The sequence below is a fragment of the Macrotis lagotis genome, chromosome 8 (assembly GCF_037893015.1).
Source record: "Macrotis lagotis isolate mMagLag1 chromosome 8, bilby.v1.9.chrom.fasta, whole genome shotgun sequence".
NCBI lineage: Eukaryota > Metazoa > Chordata > Mammalia > Peramelemorphia > Peramelidae > Macrotis > Macrotis lagotis.
Genome location: NC_133665.1, coordinates 194827711 through 194848881, shown reverse-complemented (window position 1 = coordinate 194848881; position 21171 = coordinate 194827711). Strand labels below are relative to the sequence as shown.

The 21171-nt window shown below is 56.0% G+C and overlaps 1 protein-coding gene across 7 annotated transcripts in view; it reads right to left on the bottom strand.

The window, feature by feature from the left end:
• Positions 1-21171, bottom strand: part of TRANK1 (tetratricopeptide repeat and ankyrin repeat containing 1) — a 58749-nt gene that overhangs the window by 24714 nt on the left and 12864 nt on the right. The window contains exons 1-14 of one of the 7 annotated variants that reach the window (XM_074199309.1): positions 18260-18389; positions 14183-14671; positions 13540-13668; positions 12999-13088; positions 11473-11599; positions 9402-9552; positions 8438-8556; positions 7359-7442; positions 6976-7114; positions 6539-6670; positions 5725-5898; positions 1648-1809; positions 794-1048; positions 343-525 (exon numbers count right to left, since the gene is read on the bottom strand). In XM_074199309.1, coding sequence (XP_074055410.1) covers positions 343-525; positions 794-1048; positions 1648-1809; positions 5725-5898; positions 6539-6670; positions 6976-7114; positions 7359-7442; positions 8438-8556; positions 9402-9552; positions 11473-11599; positions 12999-13088; positions 13540-13668; positions 14183-14671; positions 18260-18357 — 2332 coding nt within the window. In that variant the 5' untranslated portion in view covers positions 18358-18389. Of the gene's footprint in view, positions 1-342; positions 526-793; positions 1049-1647; positions 1846-5724; positions 5899-6538; positions 6671-6975; positions 7115-7358; positions 7443-8437; positions 8557-9401; positions 9553-11329; positions 11386-11472; positions 11600-12998; positions 13089-13539; positions 14672-18259; positions 18390-21171 lie in introns of those variants that run through there. The other 6 variants (XM_074199307.1, XM_074199308.1, XM_074199310.1 and 3 more) reach the window with 6 other exon arrangements.

The window sequence follows — 21171 nt, the reverse complement described above, 5'->3', positions numbered from 1 at the left end:
GAGCCACCATTGGTCTGGGATGGTGCCAGCCAGGGGGGCACATGATGGGGATGGGGGAGGCCTCTCTTGACCCTTTCTGCCAGCCCACCCTACTGAGCCCTGCTCACTAGGGGGCCGAGGCTGGGGGTCAGGGGCCAGAACAGAGAAGGGGAGGGTCACTCATCTCAGAATGGCTTTCCAGAGCAAAGTGGAAAGCTTGTCCTTCATTCTGAAGGCATCCTGTGTTCTAACACCCCCACCCCACCCCCCAGCCAAAGCTGGACAATCAGTTAGTGAATAAAGAAGTGGGAAAAGGCCAGTTGTGGGCAGCAATGCCCTGCCCTTCAGGAGGAACCACAGTACCTCGCTTATCCAAGTAGATGAACAGGGCCACATGCAGAGGCATGTCCCCTTCCGTTAGGGTCATGCCCCGGGGGTCTGCGCCCTTGCTCAGAAGCAAGAAGGCCAGCTGATAGTCCCCACTCTTCAAGCACATTGTGAGTGGTCGTTCTCGGTCTTGGTTCCTATTCAGTCCCTCTGTGGGGGCTAGAGAACAAAAAGGGCTGAATCACTGGCCCCTCCCTGGGGGAAGCAGAGAGGAGCCACTGCAGGAGCCCCAGACCCCCCCAGTTCAGGGAGATGGCTCAAGGACCAGGTAAGTGATGTGCACAAGGCTAAGGCAGCCTACAGGCCCTGTACCCCAAGGCCCTCCATCTTCCTCCTCTCTGCATGTGGGAAAGGAGGGGGCCCCAGTTCTCCAGCCAGGGGCGCCGCCCCCCTCCTGGCAGGCCAACTTACGCCTGCCCCTACTCACCACCACAGTCGATCAGACAGCCCAGGAGGTAGATGCGGCGTCGGTCCCAGTGGCTGAGGTGTTGGATCACAGTGCGTATATCCAGGTCAGAGAAGTTACAGTTCTTGATAAGGCCATCAGCCACAGAGGACTCGTCATTGGCCTTGCCGGTCAGCAGCAGCAGGACCTCGTGCCACTTCTGCTTCTCTAGAAGCAGCCGGATGAAGGCGCTGGCACATGCGTGATTAAACTCACAAACAACATGGGGGGGAAGGACTGTGGATACAGAGAAGGGGCATAAGTGAGTGGAGGGAGGGCCTGGGGGACCACCTCGGAGTGGGGGAAACAGAGGAGCCCAGATCCCCCAATCCAGAATCTTGGGGAAAGGGGTGGGGGATAAATTTGGACTCGTGGGATGATCATACAATGCTCCTTTCACAGGTCTTTCCAGATACAGTGACCCACTATCGAAAACAGAATCTCCCCTGAGATGGCGCGGAATGGAAGACTAGGCCACATCAGCAATGAAGGAGGTCTGGCCCCAAATCTGGGGGTGCCTGTCTTCCTTCCAGGCTTATTGCAGAGGTCGGCTTAGCCCACTCCCCTACCCCAGCCCCAACCTCATGCCCACTTGCAGCTCCCTCCCACCAGGGCTTCAGTAAGGCCCTCTTCCCACAGCACGATCATGCTTGGGGGTCTGTTTCTGCCTCCAAAGAGACCCTCTGGAACGATTTCCTCCTTCTTCCACACATGAAACCTGGGGGGGGGCACAGAAGGCGGGGATGGGGAAAGAGAGGCTCCTCTCACACTACCCCAAGTGACATATTTAGGTGATGACAGTCTGAAGTTCCAAGTGGCCCACAGCTGGCTCTTACCCTGAATGGTGGACAGAAGGCGCAGGAACCTCTGGACCACTTCATGCTTGAGCAGCCCCTTCTGCTGGGACCGGTTCTCTGTACACAGGTACTGAATGAAGGGTTCGAGGATGTCCAGGAAGGCGTGGCTCTCACGCAGAGAGGCGTCACTCATATTCTGCCCTGTAATACACCGGTGACATCGCGGGTTTCCCGCCCCTACCAAAGGCGAGGAGGGAGAGAGGATGAATGCCTGGCCCCCGAGGCCCACCACCATCACATGTTCCCCAGGACAGACAGAGGAGCCTCAAACTGACTACTGCCACTCCCTTGCCCCTCACCCTTGCGCCCCCTAGGAAAGTCAGCTGGGTCCCAACCTTGTTGATTTCAGCACCCCCCAGGAGAAACAGAGGGACCTCAAACTTGTTAGCCACGGTGCCCCCCCACCAGGCAGGCCATCCAGCAACAGGACAGTCAAGCCACAGCAGTGGTTAAGTGCTCAACAAGGAGCATGAGCTCCACCTGGGGCCTGCGCTGAAGAAAAGAACTCAGCCCATATGGGCATGCACTGCCACCTAGTGCTGTCCCTGAGGAAGGGCAGTCCTCACCCACCTGGGTGGGGCCAGGCCAAGGTTCCAATGGGTTCCCACTCCCATATCGGCTGGCATCAGAGCCCCTCTCTGTCACTTCCAAGTTCTTCCTAGCCTGCTCCTCTCCCCTTCTCTCCATCTCCTCCTCCTCCTCCCTCTCAGTTCAGACCTAGAGGCACTCCCTGCCCATTCCAAGAAGGGGCTTCAACACACATATTGACTCTCCCTCAAATACCCTCACTCCTCTCACCTCCCAGAGTCAGCCCTCCTCCCATCTGAGCCACACTCAGAGATGGTCACTCTCCTCTGCCATCACCCACAGAGGGATCATCTCCATGGTCAAGAGTTCTGAAATCCCCTGACTTGACAATAATCTATTGGCTTTCTGCCTTGTCCTCTGCCTTCCCTTATGTGCCCCAACTCTATTCACACCATGACCCCCTAGTCCCTTGACAATTCGATTCTCTGCCAGGAAATCTCCCCTGTTCTGACCACTCTCTGTCCCCTTGGTGAGCCAATTCAACACTAGCATTCTCTTGAGTCCCCAGCCTCTTATTTTATTCTGACCTTGCCTGGTGGAGAAACACACACCACCGTTCTGATGAGGTCCATAACAAACTGTGACCCAGCCTCCCCAGGACTTGCTAGGCAATCCTCCTCTGCCTCTGTCATTGGCCTCCTCTCCCACTCTTCAAACCTTCTCTTCACCCCCTCTTCATACCTCCCATAGCTCCCTCTCCCTCCCTCTCACTCAGTTGAGACCCTGCCTCGTATTTTATGGGAAAAAATAAAGGCCATTCAGCTCCCCCTTCTCACCTCCTCCTCACCTCTCATCACTAGATGCCTTCTACCTCCTGACTCCCTTATGCCAAGAATAACGAGTGAGTCCCTTTCCTCCTCACTTCTCCAGCAGATCTGTCTCTTCTCTCCTGGCTCCTTCCATCCTGCCTACATGCCATCTCCCCCATCCTCAACAAACCCTCACTTGACCTTCCATCCTTCCTAGAGCTCTCCTCCCTTTTGTGAGTCAGTGCCCAGAAAAGACCATTGCCAGCAAGGGCCTTGGCTGCCTGTCCTCTCTCTCTCTCACCTCTCTGCATTCTGGCTTCCAAGCTCATCAGCTCTATCTTTTAACTGATAATCCCCAAAGTCTGTTCCCAATCCTCATTCTCTCTTGACCTTTCTGTGGCCTTTGACACTATTGATCAGTCTCTCCTGGATGCTGAAATCATCAAATTGATGCCTCTCATTTTTAGTCAGTTCTATCTACAATTCATCACTCTGGTCCTTAATGCCCAAGTCATGGTTCTTTGTCCTTCAGTTGGTCTATAATAGGTGAAGTTTAGGAATCCAGTTCTCTTGTGCATCACTGTTCTTCTCTTGTCCCTCAGAAGTTGACTGTCCTTGGAGGATGCAGGTGGACACCAAGAGGCTGGTCCAGGAGCTCTGCAACCCAAGCCATCCTCTAACAACGCTTGCTTTGTGGTCCAAAGGAGCCCTCTACACAATCATAATTTGTTCCTTGCCTATGAAGTCCTGCTCTTTGAACTCTACTTCCCAAAACTGTAACAGAGCTGTCTCCCTCCCTGGGGGTCACTTTGCTGGAAGAAGTGAAGATCCTATGGATTGGTAAACGTACACTTTACTCAAAAACTAACATGATCAAAACTTTGTGCCTCAGGTTACCTGATTGTCAGTCCCCATACTCTCTCCTCTCGAGGCTCTCTCCTGATTCTCCTTCAACCTCTCCAATCATTTTCTCTATCTCCTTTGCCGAGTCTTCATCCATGTCATACCATTAACTTGGGGTCCCCCGACCCCTGCCTCACAGCATTCCAACATGCCTCTCATGCAGCATGGGGATCCACATCCCCCCAAAGTATTTTGCACCTGCTTTGTCCTTGTTTTGCACTTGTTTTTTATGTCTATTGTGTCCCCTCCTTCCCAAGTGCCCCCCCCAGTAAGCTTCCAGAGGCCAGGCATTATTTCCTTTTGGGGTTTCTGGCCCAGTCCTTAACACACACAGCAGACATTTACTAAACATACTTGGAATGTTGAACCAATGAAAACAGATGGATCTGAGAACACACAAAGGTTCTGATTTTGTAAAACTTAAGAATGTGGATACAACCAAAAGGAATAGTCAGGATTTTAGAAAGGAGAAATGGGAGTGGACGGGGAAGATGCCACAAACAATTCTGATCAAAACTGACAAGGAGACCCAAATATCTAAGAGAGCCAGACACTTGCTGCCAGGTGCCAGGCTAAGGACAGACACAGCTGAATGCAAAGGAAGACAAGCCGCTATCGGGAACCACCCTAAGAACCATCTGGATGCAGAGAGATGGAAAGAACCACTCTTTCTGACCCCACTGAATCCACCATCAGAGTTCAAAGCCAGGTAGGTCCAAGAAGGAGCACCTGGGAAGAAAGGGTGTCACAAGATAGTGCCTCTTGTTAGACCCAGGTCCTATCTAAAGAAGAAAGGCAGGTTTGTTGGTCATAGCTGGTCCATTGGGACAATTGGAGAATGGCTGACCAGGTGGTCTGCCCATCAGGAATGCCAAATGTCAAGACTAAGAAGAGCCTTCTGGGAGGTGCTACAGAGCAAAGAAAACTGCCCACACAAACCACAGCCCTGACAGCTGGGGTCACCACTGGGACCAGATCCCAAATATGGGAAAAAGACAGGTCAGAAGGGAGGGTGGAAACAGATGGCAGCAAATCTGTGACTACTGTGTCCAACAGCCTGAAGTTGGCCAAAACGGAAACATGAAGCTCCTGATTGCACCCTGAGCCCCGGCTAGTCTGTAGCCTGAGGCCTTCAGGATCATCCTGGCATCTGGACCACAGATACTAATTGTGCCCCTGCCCTGGGTACAAGGGTAAAACTGGGCATCCCCTGATATGGGGGGGCACAGTGTAGGCACAGCCAAGGGAGGAAGGATGGACCACTGAGAGACCAAGAAGGGTGAGCCTCCTGGATACAAGGGTGATTGGATGTGGATAGAGGAAGGATCAAGGGTGCTGAGAGGCAGCAAGCCCTACCCTCAGGGGGAGCCCTCTGGGAGAGGCTCAGGAAGAAGGGCACTCCAAGCAGTCAACAAACAAACCTCGAGGAGTGCCCCAGAGGATGCTATAACTGTGAGTAAGCCACTGGGGGTCCCATGCAGCACCCCTTGTGGGACTGAATGGAAAAAGGTGGCTGAAGGACTAAGCTTAGAAAGGGAGGCTGGAGGCCCTGAAATCTTCCCTTGAAGCCGAATTGGAGGTGATACTATCCCAGGAAATGGAAGGTCTGGAGGGGAGGGGGCTTTGAAAGAAATCCACAGAATTCCAGAATGAACCCTCAGAAGCCTGAGAGCCGAGTTCAAACCTCAGCCTGGCAGCTCTTGACCTACAGGTCACAAAGTCTGGTCTCTGTGGGAGACCAAGGTCCTGGCAGACCCATGAAGGAGGGCAGGCATTGGAGATGTCAGCAGGCACAAGCCTCCAGGAACACACATACCTGAGGCACCCTTGGCACAGCCTCGCTTGCGGCTATCCAAGAAGGAGTTGATTTTGTCAACAGCTTTGAAGTTCTTGTTGCGTTTGAGGATGTCGATGGCACAGCGCGCCTGCTTGTCCACGATGGTGGGGTCTATCCCCAAGTAGAGCAGCATCTGCACGTCTTCAGTCTGGCCTACAGAGCGGGAGAGCGGCTCACCGCCAGGGCCCCGTCCCCAAACCACTCTGCCCTGCCGTGGGGCCCGGGAACCGGCAATGCTGGTGCCTAGCAACAGTGATCCCAGCTATGGACAAACGTTCCTCTCCCTCTGCCCCTGACCAACCCAGGGGGCCCAGGAACTGGGGCCTCTGCCTCCCCTGTACTCCCCCTTGCCCCCCAAGCTGCAGCCCTTGCTGGACTCTGCTTCCATCATCCAGGATACACATCCCTAGACCCCAGCCCTGCCCCACTCAGGCTCTGCTTCTGCCCTTGCCGCCAGCCACTGTGCCTGAGGAGGGGGCCATCGCCCACCCCCGGCCTTCAGGTTGGTGGGCTTTCTCAGGAGCCCAGGGCTGGCCTGGGGCCCAGCAAAGGCTTAGCTGACAAAGGAACCCCCACCCTCACCGGGTGAGCTGGAGACACTTCCAACACTGCCCAAGCAGCCCCAGCCTCAAAGGGGGCCAGCAGGCCTTCACCTTTTCAAGGAACCTCCCCTTTCCAAACTTCCAAACTCGGCCCTCTAGCTCCAGGCACACCACCTGTCCTGTGGCTGCAGAGAACCCAGGGAGTATGCTCCCCACCCCACCTCACCCCCAGGGCCCGCTTGCACTCTTACGTCTGCCGAGGTAGCCGGCGCAGTGGGAGGCAACGATGTGAAGGACGGTACAGCCATCGGCGTCTGTCTGGTTAATGTCTGCCCTCAGCTCGGGCTTCTGATCCATCAGCCACCTGAACAGGTGGTTTTCCTCTGAAGAAAATTCAAAAGTAACTCAATGACTCCTGGATCTCACCCAGGAACAGGAGCGAGAAAGGGATGCTGAAAGTCCAAAAGGGGCTACTCCCCCTGGAGCGGGCAGGCCCTCACCCCCAGTCCATCCTCTCAAAGGCTCTTTTTTCACACAGGAGGGGTTGGAGCCCCAGATGGAGCCCACCTCGGCAGCCATGGTCCCCCCAGGGCAGACATCTTGTGGCCAGCACTGTGAATCGGCTCCCACCCTGGAGGAGCCTGCGAGGCCACCCCTCATGATGCTAAGCTGGACGGGGAGCACTCACTTGCTTGGATGCAGAGCTTCATGATGGCATGCAGGGGGTAGGGTCCGATGCTCTGGACACTGGCCCCCAGCGAGATCAGCCACTGCACCAGCTTGGGCATCTGCTCCATTTTCTCATAGTGTCCAAAGAGCACATATTTCTTGGAAAAAAATGAAGGCCTCACTGCCTCTCATGCCAGGCAGGGTGACCACCTGACCCCCCCACACACATGCTACCCACACAAATAGAGCCAGTCTGAGGCTGGGATGGGTCATGAGGAGCCCCTGAGGAGGCCTCATGGGAGCAAGGGGAGACAGTGGTGGAGTGGGGATGGGGGAAATAAGGCCATCCCATCAGTGAGGGGCCAGAATGAGAGCCCCCCAACCCAGGCACAGCCACCATACCTCAAAGAGACCCTTCAGGGACAGGTCGGGTACTCTCAGGTCACAGGGCAGCTTATCTTTCTTAGTAGACAGCAAGAGGAAGGACTAGGGAGGGAGAAGAGCAGATGAGCCCCTCAGGGGTGGGGGACCCCTGTGGACAGCCTTGTCTAGAGGGTCCCCGGCCTCCCAAAGGCCAAGCAGGGTCCCAGAGGGGCAGGGTGGCTCTCCAGGAGTGTCATCTGCTGAAGGGAGTCACCAGCCAGTGGGGATAGTCACCAGGACAGCTCTCAGGCTGGGAGGGTCTCCAACCTATCTCTTTCTAACCACCCCCACCCTGGGCCTGCCAGTCCTCTAGGACCCAGTGCACTCCCCCCAACTGGCTGAATACAATGCCAGGCTGATCCGTGCCTGCGTGGATGGGCACCAGGCTTGATGGGAAGGGTGTCCTTATTAAGGACGTCCTCTAGAACTCTGAGCCTCCAAGGTCTGCTAAGCACCAGGGACCAGGCATGCCCAAGGCTGGGCCCACAAGCTCCAACAATGCCATGTGGCAGAACTTCTAGTCCGTTTCTCTCCAGGCCAGATCCAGGTCCTGGCAGCCACCTCGAACCCACCACTGTGGGGCTCTCTCCCCAGTGGAAGAGGAAGCTCCAGGCAGGGAAGACCACAGACCCCTAAGCTCCTGGCCACCGTGGGCCAACCTTCACTCAGGTCTCCCTGACTCTGGTCTAGCATGCTGAGCCCTGGGGTCTACCCAATGATCACCAAGTCCAAAGTTAATTTCTTTTTTTTTTTTTTGGTAAGGCAATGGGGTTAAGTGACTTGCCTAGGGTCACACAGCTAGGCAATTATGAAGTGTCTGAGGTCAAATTTGAATTCAGGTCCTCCTGACTCCAGGGCTGGTGCTCTATCCGCTGTGCCACCTAGCTGGCCATGTATTTCTTAGGAGCTGAATGGTGCCAGGACCCCACTTGAAGGCCCCCTTAAACCCGGTCTAACTTAGAAAACCAGAGCAGGCCTGGGCCCTGAGCAGGGTTCAGCTCCCAAGAACCTGGACATGCTGCCCCCCTCACCCCCTGGGCCCCCAGCCCACCACTCACATGCCACAGCCCCTTCTTGGCCAGCTTCTCAATGACGGCCTGCCAAACACTCGCATCGAAGCCAACACTGAAGATCTTTTCGAAGAAGGGCAGGAAGCTACGCAAGATGACGTGTTCCCCTGGAGAGGTTAGAAAGCAGGGTCCAACAGCCTGTGTGAGTCACTGACCTGCGGGGCCTCTCTCTCTCCTGCGCCACCACAGGGGCAGCACCATGTCATGTCCTGGAACTGACAGTTTAAGCCCCAGGGAGGCTGGGAGTGGACCTGAGGAGAGGGGAGTCCCCGTCCTGTGAAGGACCTAGGGACCATGAGTGAACAAGGGTCATGGATGAGAACTTGAGGGCGGGGCTGGCACAGGCAGGAGGTGGAGACTCATTCTGCTTGCCCAGAGGGCAGGTGGAGGCAGGATATCAGAGCAGCCTCCTCAGCTTTCCTCCTCTGGGGGGGCTTCCTAGTCTGCCCTGTGGGAACTTCTGGAAGCTGGGCAGCCTCCCTCTGTCCCCCAAGGTCAGATCAGGGCCTCCAACACCTCCCCTCGGCCAGGAGCCAACACGGGGGCAGGGACCCTCAAGGACTTTCTCAGGCCCACTCTCTGATCCTTGGTCAAACCACTGGTCTCTGACATCATCAAAGAATTAATTCCTTTCCCCCTTAATAAGGGAACAGAATGGGGGGCATCCAAGGACAGGAGCTCAGCAGACCACCCGCCTGCTCTCCACAGCCTCCAAAAGGGATGCCCATGACTGCCAACGGGGCCACACAAGTCAGCAGTGCCCACTGTCCATTTGACTGGGCCAGGAATGGAGAGCCTTCTCTAGAGCAGGCTACAAGCACTTCCCTCCCACCATGGGCCCTTCTTGGGGCCGACAAGGGGCCGATCAAGGCTGACTCGGACAATGCTGGTGCCACCACGCTGCAGGCTTGGGGATCAGGTCCAAGGTGCTGCTGGCCCCCCGGCTCCTTACCGCTGATAGTGGTGAAGATGCCCACGATGAGGTCGGAGATCTGCACCTGGTCCGGGGAGCTCTGAAGGATGCGCAGGCCCTCCAGGAACATCTGGGCAGCCTCATAGGGCTGTAGGAGCTGCAGCAGGGAGTAGCCTGCCCGATAGTAGCCCTGGAGCAGAAAGGGGACAGAGGAGAGTCACTGGACCCCAGGCCTTCCCAGGGAGGAGCAGGAGGAGGGCCCCGAGCCAGGAGGGAGCCTCAGCAGGACTGGATCCCATTCCGGAGCGGGCTGGCCTGGGCCAGGCTTGGTGAAGGCTTTGCAAAGCAGCCACACTGAGCATGCTAGAAGAGTGAAGAGACAGAAGAGGCGGGCCGTCCTGCCAACGGGCTCACGGCAGCCAGGACATGGGCAGACAAGAGAAAATCCGGCGCAGGGGAGGGGGTCATCAAGCCAAGAAGAGGGTGGAGGTGGTGGGTGGTGCCCAGGGCATGTCCAGAGACACTGTCTCCTCCCAGAGTGGCCTCCGCGTGCATGGAGGAAGATGATGAACAGATCGTCCAAACGACCCCGGGCCCCCATAACCAGGCAGCCGCCCATTCACAAGGACCACGGGGGGGGGGCAGAGGGAGGCCCGTGGCCATCAAGTACTAACTGGGGCGGGGGAAGCGGGGGAGAACTGAGCAGCTGGGACCTTGCCCCAAGCAAAAGGGCTGTCCCAAGGGGGGATGCAGGAGAGGCAGCAGAAGCTCCATGCTAGCCAGGGCTGCAAAGAGCAAGGAGGCCCCTTTGGAGCAGGCCTTGAAGGGCAGCCAGAATCCCCATGGGCAGCTAGCCAGAGGCAGAAGAGAGGTTTGGGAAAAGAGAGCCAGCAAGGGGTGTGATGGGCCAGAGCGACTGGCAAGACCAGGGAGAGGCTGAGGTGAGACCATGGAGGATCTCCAAGAAACCTGGAGGGACACGGGGAGCCCAAGCCAACACAAGGAAATCTCTGCAGCAATGGCGGGGTGCGCAGAGAGCCTAGAGAAATGGGGAACCATCAGCTCTGCTAAGGCTCGGAAAGTGGGAGTAGACCTTATTTCCCCCTCTTGCTCCAACCTGCTGGGAGGTCAGTGGCAGCCTGGGGGCTGGTGGGGCCCATCCCCCACTGCCAGAGCAGAGGCCAAGAAGGGAGCAAACAGAAGACTCAGAAGCCCCTCGGGGAGAGAGAAACGCCCCTTGGACCTCAGAGATTCCTGCCTCCCAGAAGAAGACTAAAGGATAAGCTCTATGAAGATTCAGGAAAATCATCCGAGGTCCTGAAGAGTGCCAACCCTGTGCCTTCCCAGCCATGCCCCGGGCTTCAGAGACTATCCTAACCCTGCACTTCCATGTCCCCTGCCCCATGGCTGGCCTCGGCCCTCAGACTGTGTCTTGTAAGAGAATCTGCTCTTCCTCTTCTCCTTCTGGTCCCCCATGGCACCAAATTGCTCAAGGAAGGGCACACTAGAACCAGCGTATGATCAATAACCCCTGGGAGGGTAACCGCTGAGTATGGAGGCAGCACCCCCCACCCCGGCTCCCAAGGAGTTGTTGGAACCTCAAGAGCTACTGGAATGACCCCTTAATGGGGTCCAGGCTTCACTCCCTGTCTGAGTTCACCTAAAGGAAGGACTGACTGGATGCAGAAAGGCAGCACAGTCAAGGCTCTGAGAAGGAAGGCCAGAGGCAGAAGAAGCCTGCACTCACAAGGAAGTAGCTTGCGGGAAAGCCCTCCCCACCTCACGAAGGAGGGAAGAAAGAAGAGGAAAGAAGTGGCGGCTCAGAGACAAGAAGCGAGTCGGCCCAGGTCACTGAGCAAAGAAGAAGCCAAGAAGATCCCGCCGAGCTGGGAAAGACCCCGGGTGACTACGGGGAGGGGCAGGGGTCATGCTCTGCTCCTACGTCTACACGTGCATGGTTTCCTTACTGAGCCAGAATTTTTTTCTCTTGTCCTCCAGACAATTGGTTCATGGCCTTATGGAGCCTGTTCAAAGCACAAAGAGAGTTAGATGAGAGGTTTGGCCAAGAGTCCGAGACACAACTGGCACAAGGGGGGCGAAGGCACATTACCTTGACGTAAGAGGGATCCCATTGCAGGCTCTCTTTGGCCGCATAAAAGGCCTCGTTCCATTTCCCCAGGTTGTAAAACGCATTGGACTTGTTGCAGAGAAGCACGGCCAGGTCTCTCGGGGGGACCCTGAGGGGAAGAACACAGTGCTGACCCGGAGTGCCCAGCCTGGACCAGGCCACACACCCAACCGCAGTGGTCACTTCCACCAAGAGCAAAAGGATGAAGAAGGCAGCATCCTAGGTGTGCCTATGTGTCCATGTGGACCAGAGGGGCGAGGCCAGAGGATGTCCTGAGTGGGGGGCCCTTCCTTCCAACTCTCAAGAGTCCACAGGACCATCTATTTAGAACTGGGAGGGACCTTGGAGGGATCCGATCCACCTTTCTCACTTTTACATGTAGGAAAACTGAGGTAGGTCCCAAAGGGCTGAGAGGTGGCCCCCAAGACTCTGTTCCTACACCCCATTCTGTCTCCAACTATGGGTTTCCATTGAAACACACAAAAATAACAACCTGTCACAAAAAGTTTTACCCGACAAACTTTTAGGAAATTCTTTCTACATTTAAAAGAGACACATACGTTATTTACTTAGCCAATAATAGTCACCATAGGAGAGACAGAGAGCCCTTCACAATTAAATGAAGGGGCTCCAAATTACACTGAAAAGAGAAATGCATCATCCCCAAGAGATGAGCCCAGGGAAGCCAAGCTGGGGCTGCCAAGAGGATCACCTTCTGGAGCTGGGTCAAGGGCACAACTGAAGGGGCCACCCTAGGCAGATCCCCATGGAGGTCAATGACAAAAAGAAAGGTCAACCATATGCCAAAACAATATCGGTGGTGCTAGCTGTAGAAGAATTGTGACAAAGCAGGTGCCCCAGGAGATGGTATTCACTGATGAGCAGGATGAGAAGTGTGGCAGCAAGTGAAGGCAACAGACCCAGGAAATCAAAACGCACAGTGACCACAACAACATAAAAATGGAGGTGCCCAAGGGGCAGCTGTGAGGCTGCAATGGCAGAGCCTGGGGATGATGGACATGGAACACTGGACATCCTGGGAGACCTGGGGAGGCGGACTGCTGGCTACTTTTATTGAATGTTCTGTTTGTTCTTTGGTCCAAGGGGTGGGAGAAGGAGCACCCTGGAAATTATAAATCATCTAAAAACAAAAGCTGCTAGTGATTTTGAAAGTATATTCCTGTTCTGTTTTATTTTTTGGTTCTTCTGTTTATGTCAGGGAATTCTTTTCACTGAAATCATGAAATGTATTTGAAATGAATGACAACTTTCATCCAAAAATTTAAAGTCCTTTTCCCCCTCTCCTCCTTGGAAGGCCCCTTCTTGACTTGGAGAAGAGGACACCAATCAAGTGAGCCTTGCCCTTAGTCCCAGCTGGGAACCCAGGCTGGGCAGCAACGAGATATAGTCTGTCCCCTCCAGGACACAAAGAACCAGGCTGCCAAAAGCCAGATGAGAAATGAAAGGATGAGAGTCAAGAAAAAGGAAGACACCTCCATGGAGCTCACCTGAGAGAAGGGGCTTTCCCGGTCTCCTCCAACCAACAGCGAGCTTGCGGCGGGACTTTCTCCCCTGTCTCTGGCTTGGGCTGTCTGGGCCTTGTGGATGGACACCTCAGGATTCCCATGAGATCACCTCTCCCCTCCTCACCCCCTTCCTGCCTCCTACCCGGGGGGACCACTTCCTCAACCCATCAATCAGACCTGCCCCAATGTGGACAACCCATCTGGCTGGCTGCCTTCCCCCTCTTTGGTGTGGACATCCCATGTGGCTGGCTGCTCCCCCCCCTTCGGTGTGGACATCCCGTGTGTCTGGTTGCAATGTGGAAGAGAAGTGGGTTCCAACATTGACTCTTCCTGAACACAATCCCAAACCTGATGAAGTCAAGAGTGAGCTCCCTGGGACCCCCCCTTAATACTCTTCCTCTGAACATCCTCAACAGCTGGAGCCAAGACCAAGTCAAGGCCAGCCGGGAGGAGGGAACTTGGAAAAGTCAACGTTGCTCTGCCCCAAGAAAACCACTCCCCGATGGAAAAGTCAGATACTCACCAATGATACAAATGGAGCAGCACCTGGATGGCCTCATCATATTTTCTGATGGCCAAGGAAAAGTTCCCACTTTTAAAAATCTGGTTTCCAGATTCTTTCAAATACTCAGCATAGGTTGTTGGGTCCATTCTGTACAGGCAGAGAAACAAACAGCATTAGGCTCGAACCAGGGTGGGCGGCTGCCAGTCAGCAGCCTCCTCGCTTCCGAAGCCAGGCCAGTGGGTCCGGGACAGGCAGCGGCAAAGGCAGCTGTTCCTTCCTCCCTCCCTCCCACAGCATCCCAGGAGAGGGATGCTGAGTTCAAGTTCTGTCAACCTCCTGGGACTGGTCCAGACCCTCCATTCCACTGATCTCTCAAGTTTTACTGATGCTCTTTTAAATGAGCAAAAGTTAACATCCTCATGGCTCCCATTCCTCAGCACTTTAAGGGTTTTTTTTTTTATTTCCCCTTCTATTTATACAACATTTGAAGGTTTCTATGTAGCACCCCCACACACACATGCTGGGAGGTCAGTACTCTCATTATCCCCATTTTACAGGTGAGGATGCTAAGGGTCAACCAGCTTGTCCATGTCTGAGGCTCCCTGACTCCAAGTATGGCGCTCTAGGCCATAGACACCGTATCCCCTTAGCCAGCACTTACGCCCCCATTTGATGAGGGGTGCCATCTCCCCCTGACCTGAAGGCCTTCTCTGGAGCAGACTCCAGTCCCTCCGTCTGTCCCGCTGGGAAACCCCACTGGGGAGGCCTCAGCTCTGAAAGAGTTTGCTCAGAGAGGTAGTAAGAGCTCAGGACGCCCTCATTTCCAGCCCCACATGTATTTGATGGACTGGGGAAGGACAGCGACAGAGAGGAGCATTCCCAGCTGTTGTGGACTGGCCACAGCTGGTAGGGTGGCCTCCCCGGGAGGAGCCAGGACAATTCATCAGTGGCAACGCAGAGTGCTTCCTGAGTTAAATCACTTCCAAACTGGCAGGGTGTTTGGTGGGCTATCTTCTTGTCAGAAGGGAAGTAACATGGGAGCAGGCACTGGGTCTCCCCAGAGCTTAGCACATAGTGTCTGCCCGTGGGAAGAGCTTCCCAATGCTTGTCACCTGCTGGTCGATCGTGAGGTTGGAAGGAGGCCAGGGCGCTGTAAGACAAAGGCGAGGGATAGAGGCAGGGGCCCTTAGGCCTGTGCACTGGCGAGGGAGGCCGGCACTGACACCTACTCAAAAGCTGCTAAAGACAAGAATTCCTTCTCTGGCAGCTCCACCCTGCTGTTTTGGGGGCTTCTGCCCAAATTTCCCTTAGAAACCTGAAAAAGATTTCCCTGTGACATCAAATGTGTCAATTCCTCTGTCGCACACCCCCAATTAAGTGTAAGGTCCTTGTGAGCAGGCCCAGTCAGGGTCATTTCTGTTACTGTAACCCAGCCCCTGACATGGAGGGTAGGCAGGTTCCTAGAAGCTTCAGGGTAATGAGGAGGTTCACAACAGTATGTACCACTTCTAGCAAAAAGAAGCATTAAAACCCAACGGGGGTGGTTAGATGGTGCAGTAGATAGAGCACCAGTCCTGGAGTCAGGAGGACCTGAGTTCAAATCTGACCTCAGACACTTAATAATTACCTAGCCATGTGGCCTTGGGCAAGTCACTTAACCCCACTGCCTTTCAAAAAAAATGCAACAGAGACCTCCCAAGGCTGAATAGCAGTTCTACAGCAAAAGGAACACCACAGAAGAAAAAGAAAAAGAGAATGAAGGGGAATCACATTTCCAATCCCCGAATTACACGATAAACAATAATCATCAATCACCAAAACCACCGATGACTAAGTTTTGACTAAGTTTTTATAGTGGTCCGGGCACTGTACCAGGTCGAAGGTCACAGGCAACAAGTTGGAACCAATCCCTACTCACATTTAATTTGCATCCTCAAGGGGGAGATAAGAGACACCTACAGAAATAAATACAAAATAAGAAAAAAACAAACAACAGAACCCCATAACCCAGTCTTCAAAAATCCCAAGAACATAATTTACTTGGGGGAAGAACACATTTGAAATGAAAGAACTCCTAGGAATTTTAGAGCAGCCTGGCAGAAATCCAAGATCATGAAGAATACACTACGTGAAGAGCAAATTTCATAGGATTAAATAATAAGACAGAGTAGGCACCTTTTACCATTATGACCAAGAGGGTTATTAAGCAGACAAGAACTGGGGGATCTTAAAAAACAAAGTACATAAGACCAATTTGATGAAATAGAAGTTGGGCATAACCCAAAACAATGCACCTAGGACCAGAAGAGAAGGAGTTGATTAGGAAAAAATCTTTTTGACAATTCTTTCCAAGAAGGGAGTCATATTCAAGAGGTAGTGAGAACTCACACAGAGTTCTTACCAGCAAGCTCCCTCCATGCCACCCCACCACAGATGTGGTCCAAGAGTCCTGTTGTTGTCCCCTTCCCCCCTCCACCCCCCTCCAAACTTTAAGCTTAATTGAGAAATAGGCCAGCCAGGAGTTGGTTGGCAAATTGGTAGAATTTGGAGGGAGGATACTCTGGCAGCAGGAGTAGCTGTGCCCACTAACCCAGGAATTCCAAGATTGGGACCATGACATGAATGAGTAGCTGAAACAAAGCTTGGCCTATTTGAACTGCAACCTGCTATTTGCAACAACACTACATGCAGGAAGCACCCTGAATGGGGACTAGAGGGAGGACCAAAGGGTGAGTCATTAAAATGACATGGCCAGAGGAAGAAAAGGAAATCTCAAAAACTATTTGAGCAATAACATGTGGGAAGTTCAGTGGGAGAATTGGATAGCACCCCCCCACACCTATTGTGACTGACCAAGAGGAAAAAGTCTCAAGGGCAAACAGCCTAAGAGCTGAAGATGTGCCAGTCCTGAAGCCAGGCAGCTCAGCATGCCTCGATTAGGTGCCCGGTGATCTCGGCCGGGGCGGGGGGGGGGGGAGCAGGCACCGAATGGGAACTTTAATCGACTGGCCAGACAACTGGCTCTGGGGACCGGAAGACTAGGGAAGTGGGGTGGGCACCAGACCCAGGGCCCAATCCTCCCCTCCTCTCCCACCATCATCCCAGTGCGTTCTCTGCTGCCCAGAAAGTCTGAGGGAGTCTGGACCCTTCTGAACAAATGGTACAGCCCAAAGATCCGGCACCTGCCATGTCTCAGACCCCTCCTTTCTAATAGAAGTAGCCCCTGCCACTTGGTAGAGTTCTCTGAGCAGTTCTCCCCTTCATCTCTCTTTTCCCTCTCTCTCACTGCTTCTGTCTCTCTCCCATTCCTCTTCCAACCCTGTCTGTCTAGCCCCTTCCTCCTCAGGAGGAGGCATCCAACTCATAAATTAGCTTCAATAAAAAGACTCCAGGAGACTGAGGGTGGGGGCAGAGCAGGCCCAGGATTGTCTTGGTGAAGAGCCTTCCTCAGAATGGCACCTCTGGCAGCTCCCAAAGGAAACTCGTTTCCCCATCATGAGAGCAAGACCAGAGAAATCCCTTCTAAACATCATCCCCGGTCAGCAACTTGGGGTGTCACAGGGTCCAGAGGGCTGTGCAAGAGAAGCCCCTGCCTCCTTCTCAGAGACCTAAGAAAAGGCAGCAATAGTCCACCACCCCCTCAGAAAAGCTCCTCAAAAAAGAAGTGAGAGGATCTCCTCTGCCTCCTTCCTGGCATACCCTGCAGGGAGGGCAAGGGGCAGGTTGGCACTAACTCCCAGGGCATCCAGGAAGCCCAAGACCCAGCCCAGTGCAAAAAAGCCACAGAAATGAGCATGAGGTAAAGGTCTGCCAAACTCTGAGCTGACAGGTCACAAGGGCCTGGAGAGGATCCGGGAAATGCAGGAGTTCCCCACGAGGGCACTTCCAGGGAGGCACCGTGCAGAGCTGAGGGCAGGTGCCTAGACTCAAGACGGCACCCACTGGCCCCGGCACCAGCGGGGGCGAGTAGGGCAGGCCTGCCAGAGGGCCCATCCCCGCCCCGGTGGCACGGCCCGAAGCCCCAGTCTGTCCCCGACTCCACGCGGCCTCTCGAGGACTCTGGAGAGCGGAACCCGTCACAACGTAGGGGGCGTTCAGGGAATGCCCCTCCGAGCTCGACCGGAGGACAAGGCGCCCGAGTCTTGGCAAGGGGCTGTGAGGCCTCGCTGGCGAAACCGGCTCCACTGGAAATCAATGTGGAGATCAGTGGGGACAACGGGAAGAGGAAAAGAGGGGAAAGAGAGAAAGGGAGGGGAGAGAGGAAGAGGAGGGAGAGGAAGAGGAGAAGGGGAGAGGAGAGAGGGAGGGGAGAGGAGGAAGGGGGAGAGGAGAGGAGGGAGAGGAGAAGGGGAGGGGAGAGAGGAAGAGGAGGGAGAGGAAGAGGAGAAGGGGAGGGGAGAGAGGAAGAGGAGGGAGAGGAAGAGGAGAAGGGGAGGGGAGAGAGGGAGGGGAGGGAGAGGCGGACACGGAAGCGGAAGAGGAGGGAGAGGAAGACAGGGAAGAGGAAGGGAGAGGAGGAAAGAGGGAAGGGGGAGACAGGGGAGGAGGAGGGGGAGGGGAGCGCAGACCCCGCCCCTGCCCCGCCCCCTCCCTGGCCTCCCGTGACCTCCGGAACCTTCGGGGCCCGGGTCTCGCCCCGCCTCCGGGCCCCCCAGCTTCCCCCACCCGGCCCGGGGGCGCCCTGCTGCCCCTCCCCCACTGCCCCGCGCCCCAGGGTTCAGCTGCGGGGGGCTCCCACCTGTGTGAGTCCTCGGGCTCGGCCCCGGGCCCCGGCCGCAGCGCCAGGACCCCCGGGCGGGCCACGGCTGCGGCGGCTCCGGCCTCCCCCCCCCACATGACGCCTCGTCCCGCCGCGGCGGCTGCTCCGGGCAAATGGCCAGCAAAGGGAGGCCGCCCCGAGGCCCCGCCCCCAGGCCCCGCCTCCGTGAGGCCCCGCCCCCGTGAGGCCCCGCCCCCATGTGAGGCCCCGCCCCGTGAGGCCCCGCCCCCGTGAGGCCCCGCCCCCGTGAGGCCCGCCTCCATGAGGCCCCGCCCCCGAGGCCCGCCCGCCCCCGAGGCCCGCCTCCCTCAGCCCCGCCCCCACGAGGCCCCGCCCCGAGGTCTGTCTGGCCCCGCCCCCGGATCTCCCCTGCGCCCTCTCCAGGGTGGGGGGTGGGGGGAGGGCCTGCTCCCTTGGGCTCGGCAGGGGCCAGGCCTCCCCTTCAGGTCAGAGGGTCTCCCCACTTTGCAGGGGCCCCGGCGTCTAGACGAGGTCCCCCACTTTGGGGACCAGCCAAGCGAATGCCTCGAGCGCCACGGAGCTGGCCTCAGCAGCCAGGGCGGGATTAGAACTCAGATCCCGGGGGTTCTGGGCCCGGCCGCCCTACTCCAGAGCGCTACCTCTGGGCCCAGAGGAGAAGCCCCGGCCCGGCGGGTGCCACCGATCCAGGCAGGTGCAGCAGGGGGCTCAGCCCCCCTCGACAGAGGTGAACCCCAAAGAGAGGGAGGGACCACCGGGGCAGGGCCCGGTGTCGGGGACCCTGGACACACAAGGTGGCTTGAGGAGAAAACCCCTGGGGAAAGGTCAAGGTGAGGGAAAGAGCCAAAGAGGGGCACCGGCTGGGGTGGCGGGGAAGGAAAAGTCGGCCAAGAGCACGGGCGCCGTGAGACCCGGATGGCCCAGAGAGCCCCTTGAAGCCCCAGGGCCTCCCCCATCCCCCTGAAGAAATTCAAGAAGAGGGGGAGTCGTTGGGCTGGCCCCAAGGGGGCAGAACACCCAAGAGGTGGCTCGGTCCGGAAAAATGCCTGGGCCTGGGGCAGGCAGGGTCCCCTAAGCCCTTACTACTCCCCTTCTACCCCAGACCAGGGGGGAACAAGGGCCTGGGCTGGCTGAACCACCTCCCTGCAGAGTCCTTGGAGGGGAGCCTCTGCCTGCTTCCTGCCCCCAAAGCTGGCAGAAGGGCCCCCGACCCCAGGCTCTCAGCACCTACAGACCAGACTTCCTTTTAAAGCAAACTCCCCTCCCCAGCTTGGGGGGGGGGGGGTCAAGATCAGGGTGAGCGGCCCACCAGCCAGTTCTGACCACCACAGACCGGGAGCAGCCTAGGCTTCCAGAAGGACCACGCCCCCCCCCCAAGACCCCGGAGGGACAGCAGAGTGGCCTTGAAGCAGGGGTTGGGAGGCCCTACCAACTGGGGAAGCTCCTCCCCCTCCAGAGGCTGCGCTCTGCTCATCTGGAAAAGAAGGGGATGGACGGGATGGCCGACAGGACCCTCCCGGCACAGGAGCTCTGCACCATACTGGCAAACCCAAGGTCCAGCAAAGCCAGGGCTGACGTGCCCACAACATTACACGCAAGGCCCCCAGGTAGCTACCACTCGTCGGCCTAGATCACCCTGACCCAAAGCTCAGCGCTCCTCTTCAGCCCCCGCTACCCTGATCCCATAACCAGTCTATAAAACAGAGGACAGGCCAGGAATTGAGGTGGAGGGAGCCCCGAGGGGCCGTGCCCCAGAGAGAAGCATCAGCCACCACACCAGAGATCTCTCAGATTGGCCAAGGACGGTCAAAGGCACCCAGAGGAGGCAACAGTGGCAAAGCTCAACTGTCAGTCAGCACCGGCCCACCACGGACAGACTCAGAGGCCCAGGCCAGAGACTGACCAGAGGGCCTCCCTCTGGGGCCCTCATCAGCCCCAGGAGGCCAACTTCTTCATCTCAGACTTTCATTCATTTACTCAATAAACAATCATTAAGCACCACCTGGATGCCAGACCCAGTTTCATAAGGGCTAGAATTACAAAAAGAGGCAAAAGACAGCCCCTGGCCTCAAGAAGCTTACACTCTACAAGGGAGGAGAGCAAGCAGACATATTATGGGCAGGACAAAAGGGAAAGAACAGAGGGGAAGCTTCCTGCGGAAGATGAGATTTTAGTTGGAACTTAGAGTAGGCCAGGGAAGTCAGGAGCTGCAGTGGAAGAGTAAGAGTATTCCAGAATGTCCCCGGTCTGGGAGGACACCAGGAGTCAAGAGACAGAAGGAGGCCAGGGTCCCGAATGGCAGAGGACAGGTGAGGACAGATGGGAGCTGGGTCAAGAAGAGCCTCGAAGGTCCATGGGAGGTGATGGGGTATCACTGGAGTTTGAGTAGGGTAACTTGGGGATGACACAATCAGATCTTGTTTACGGTGGCTACACAGAGGATGGACTGGGGAACGGAGAGACTTGAGGTAGGTAGACCCCCAGCAGCCATTGCCGTGATCCAGGGATGAGGTGATGAGGGTCTGCACCAGGGCAGGGGCAGAGGAGAGAAGGGCGCTTCCCAGAGAGAAGATATTACAGAGGTGGCATCAGCAGGCCTCACACAATTTGGATATGGGAGTGGGACGATAATGAAGAACCCATGATGACTCCAAGGTTGGGAGTCTGAAGAGTGGGAGGATGGGGGTGCCTCCACAGTAACAGGAAAATAGGAAGGCAGCGAAGGGAGGGGGGAAGAAGACAAGTTTGGTTTAAAAATAATGAGTTAAAGATGTCTTGCCAGATAGCATTCAAGATTCTGAAAGGTTATGAGAGATTGGAGGTTTGGGGCTCAAAAGGTAGATTTGAGAATCCTCTGCAGGGGGATGGTCACTAAATCCATGAGAACTGGTGAGATCACCCAGTGAAATACA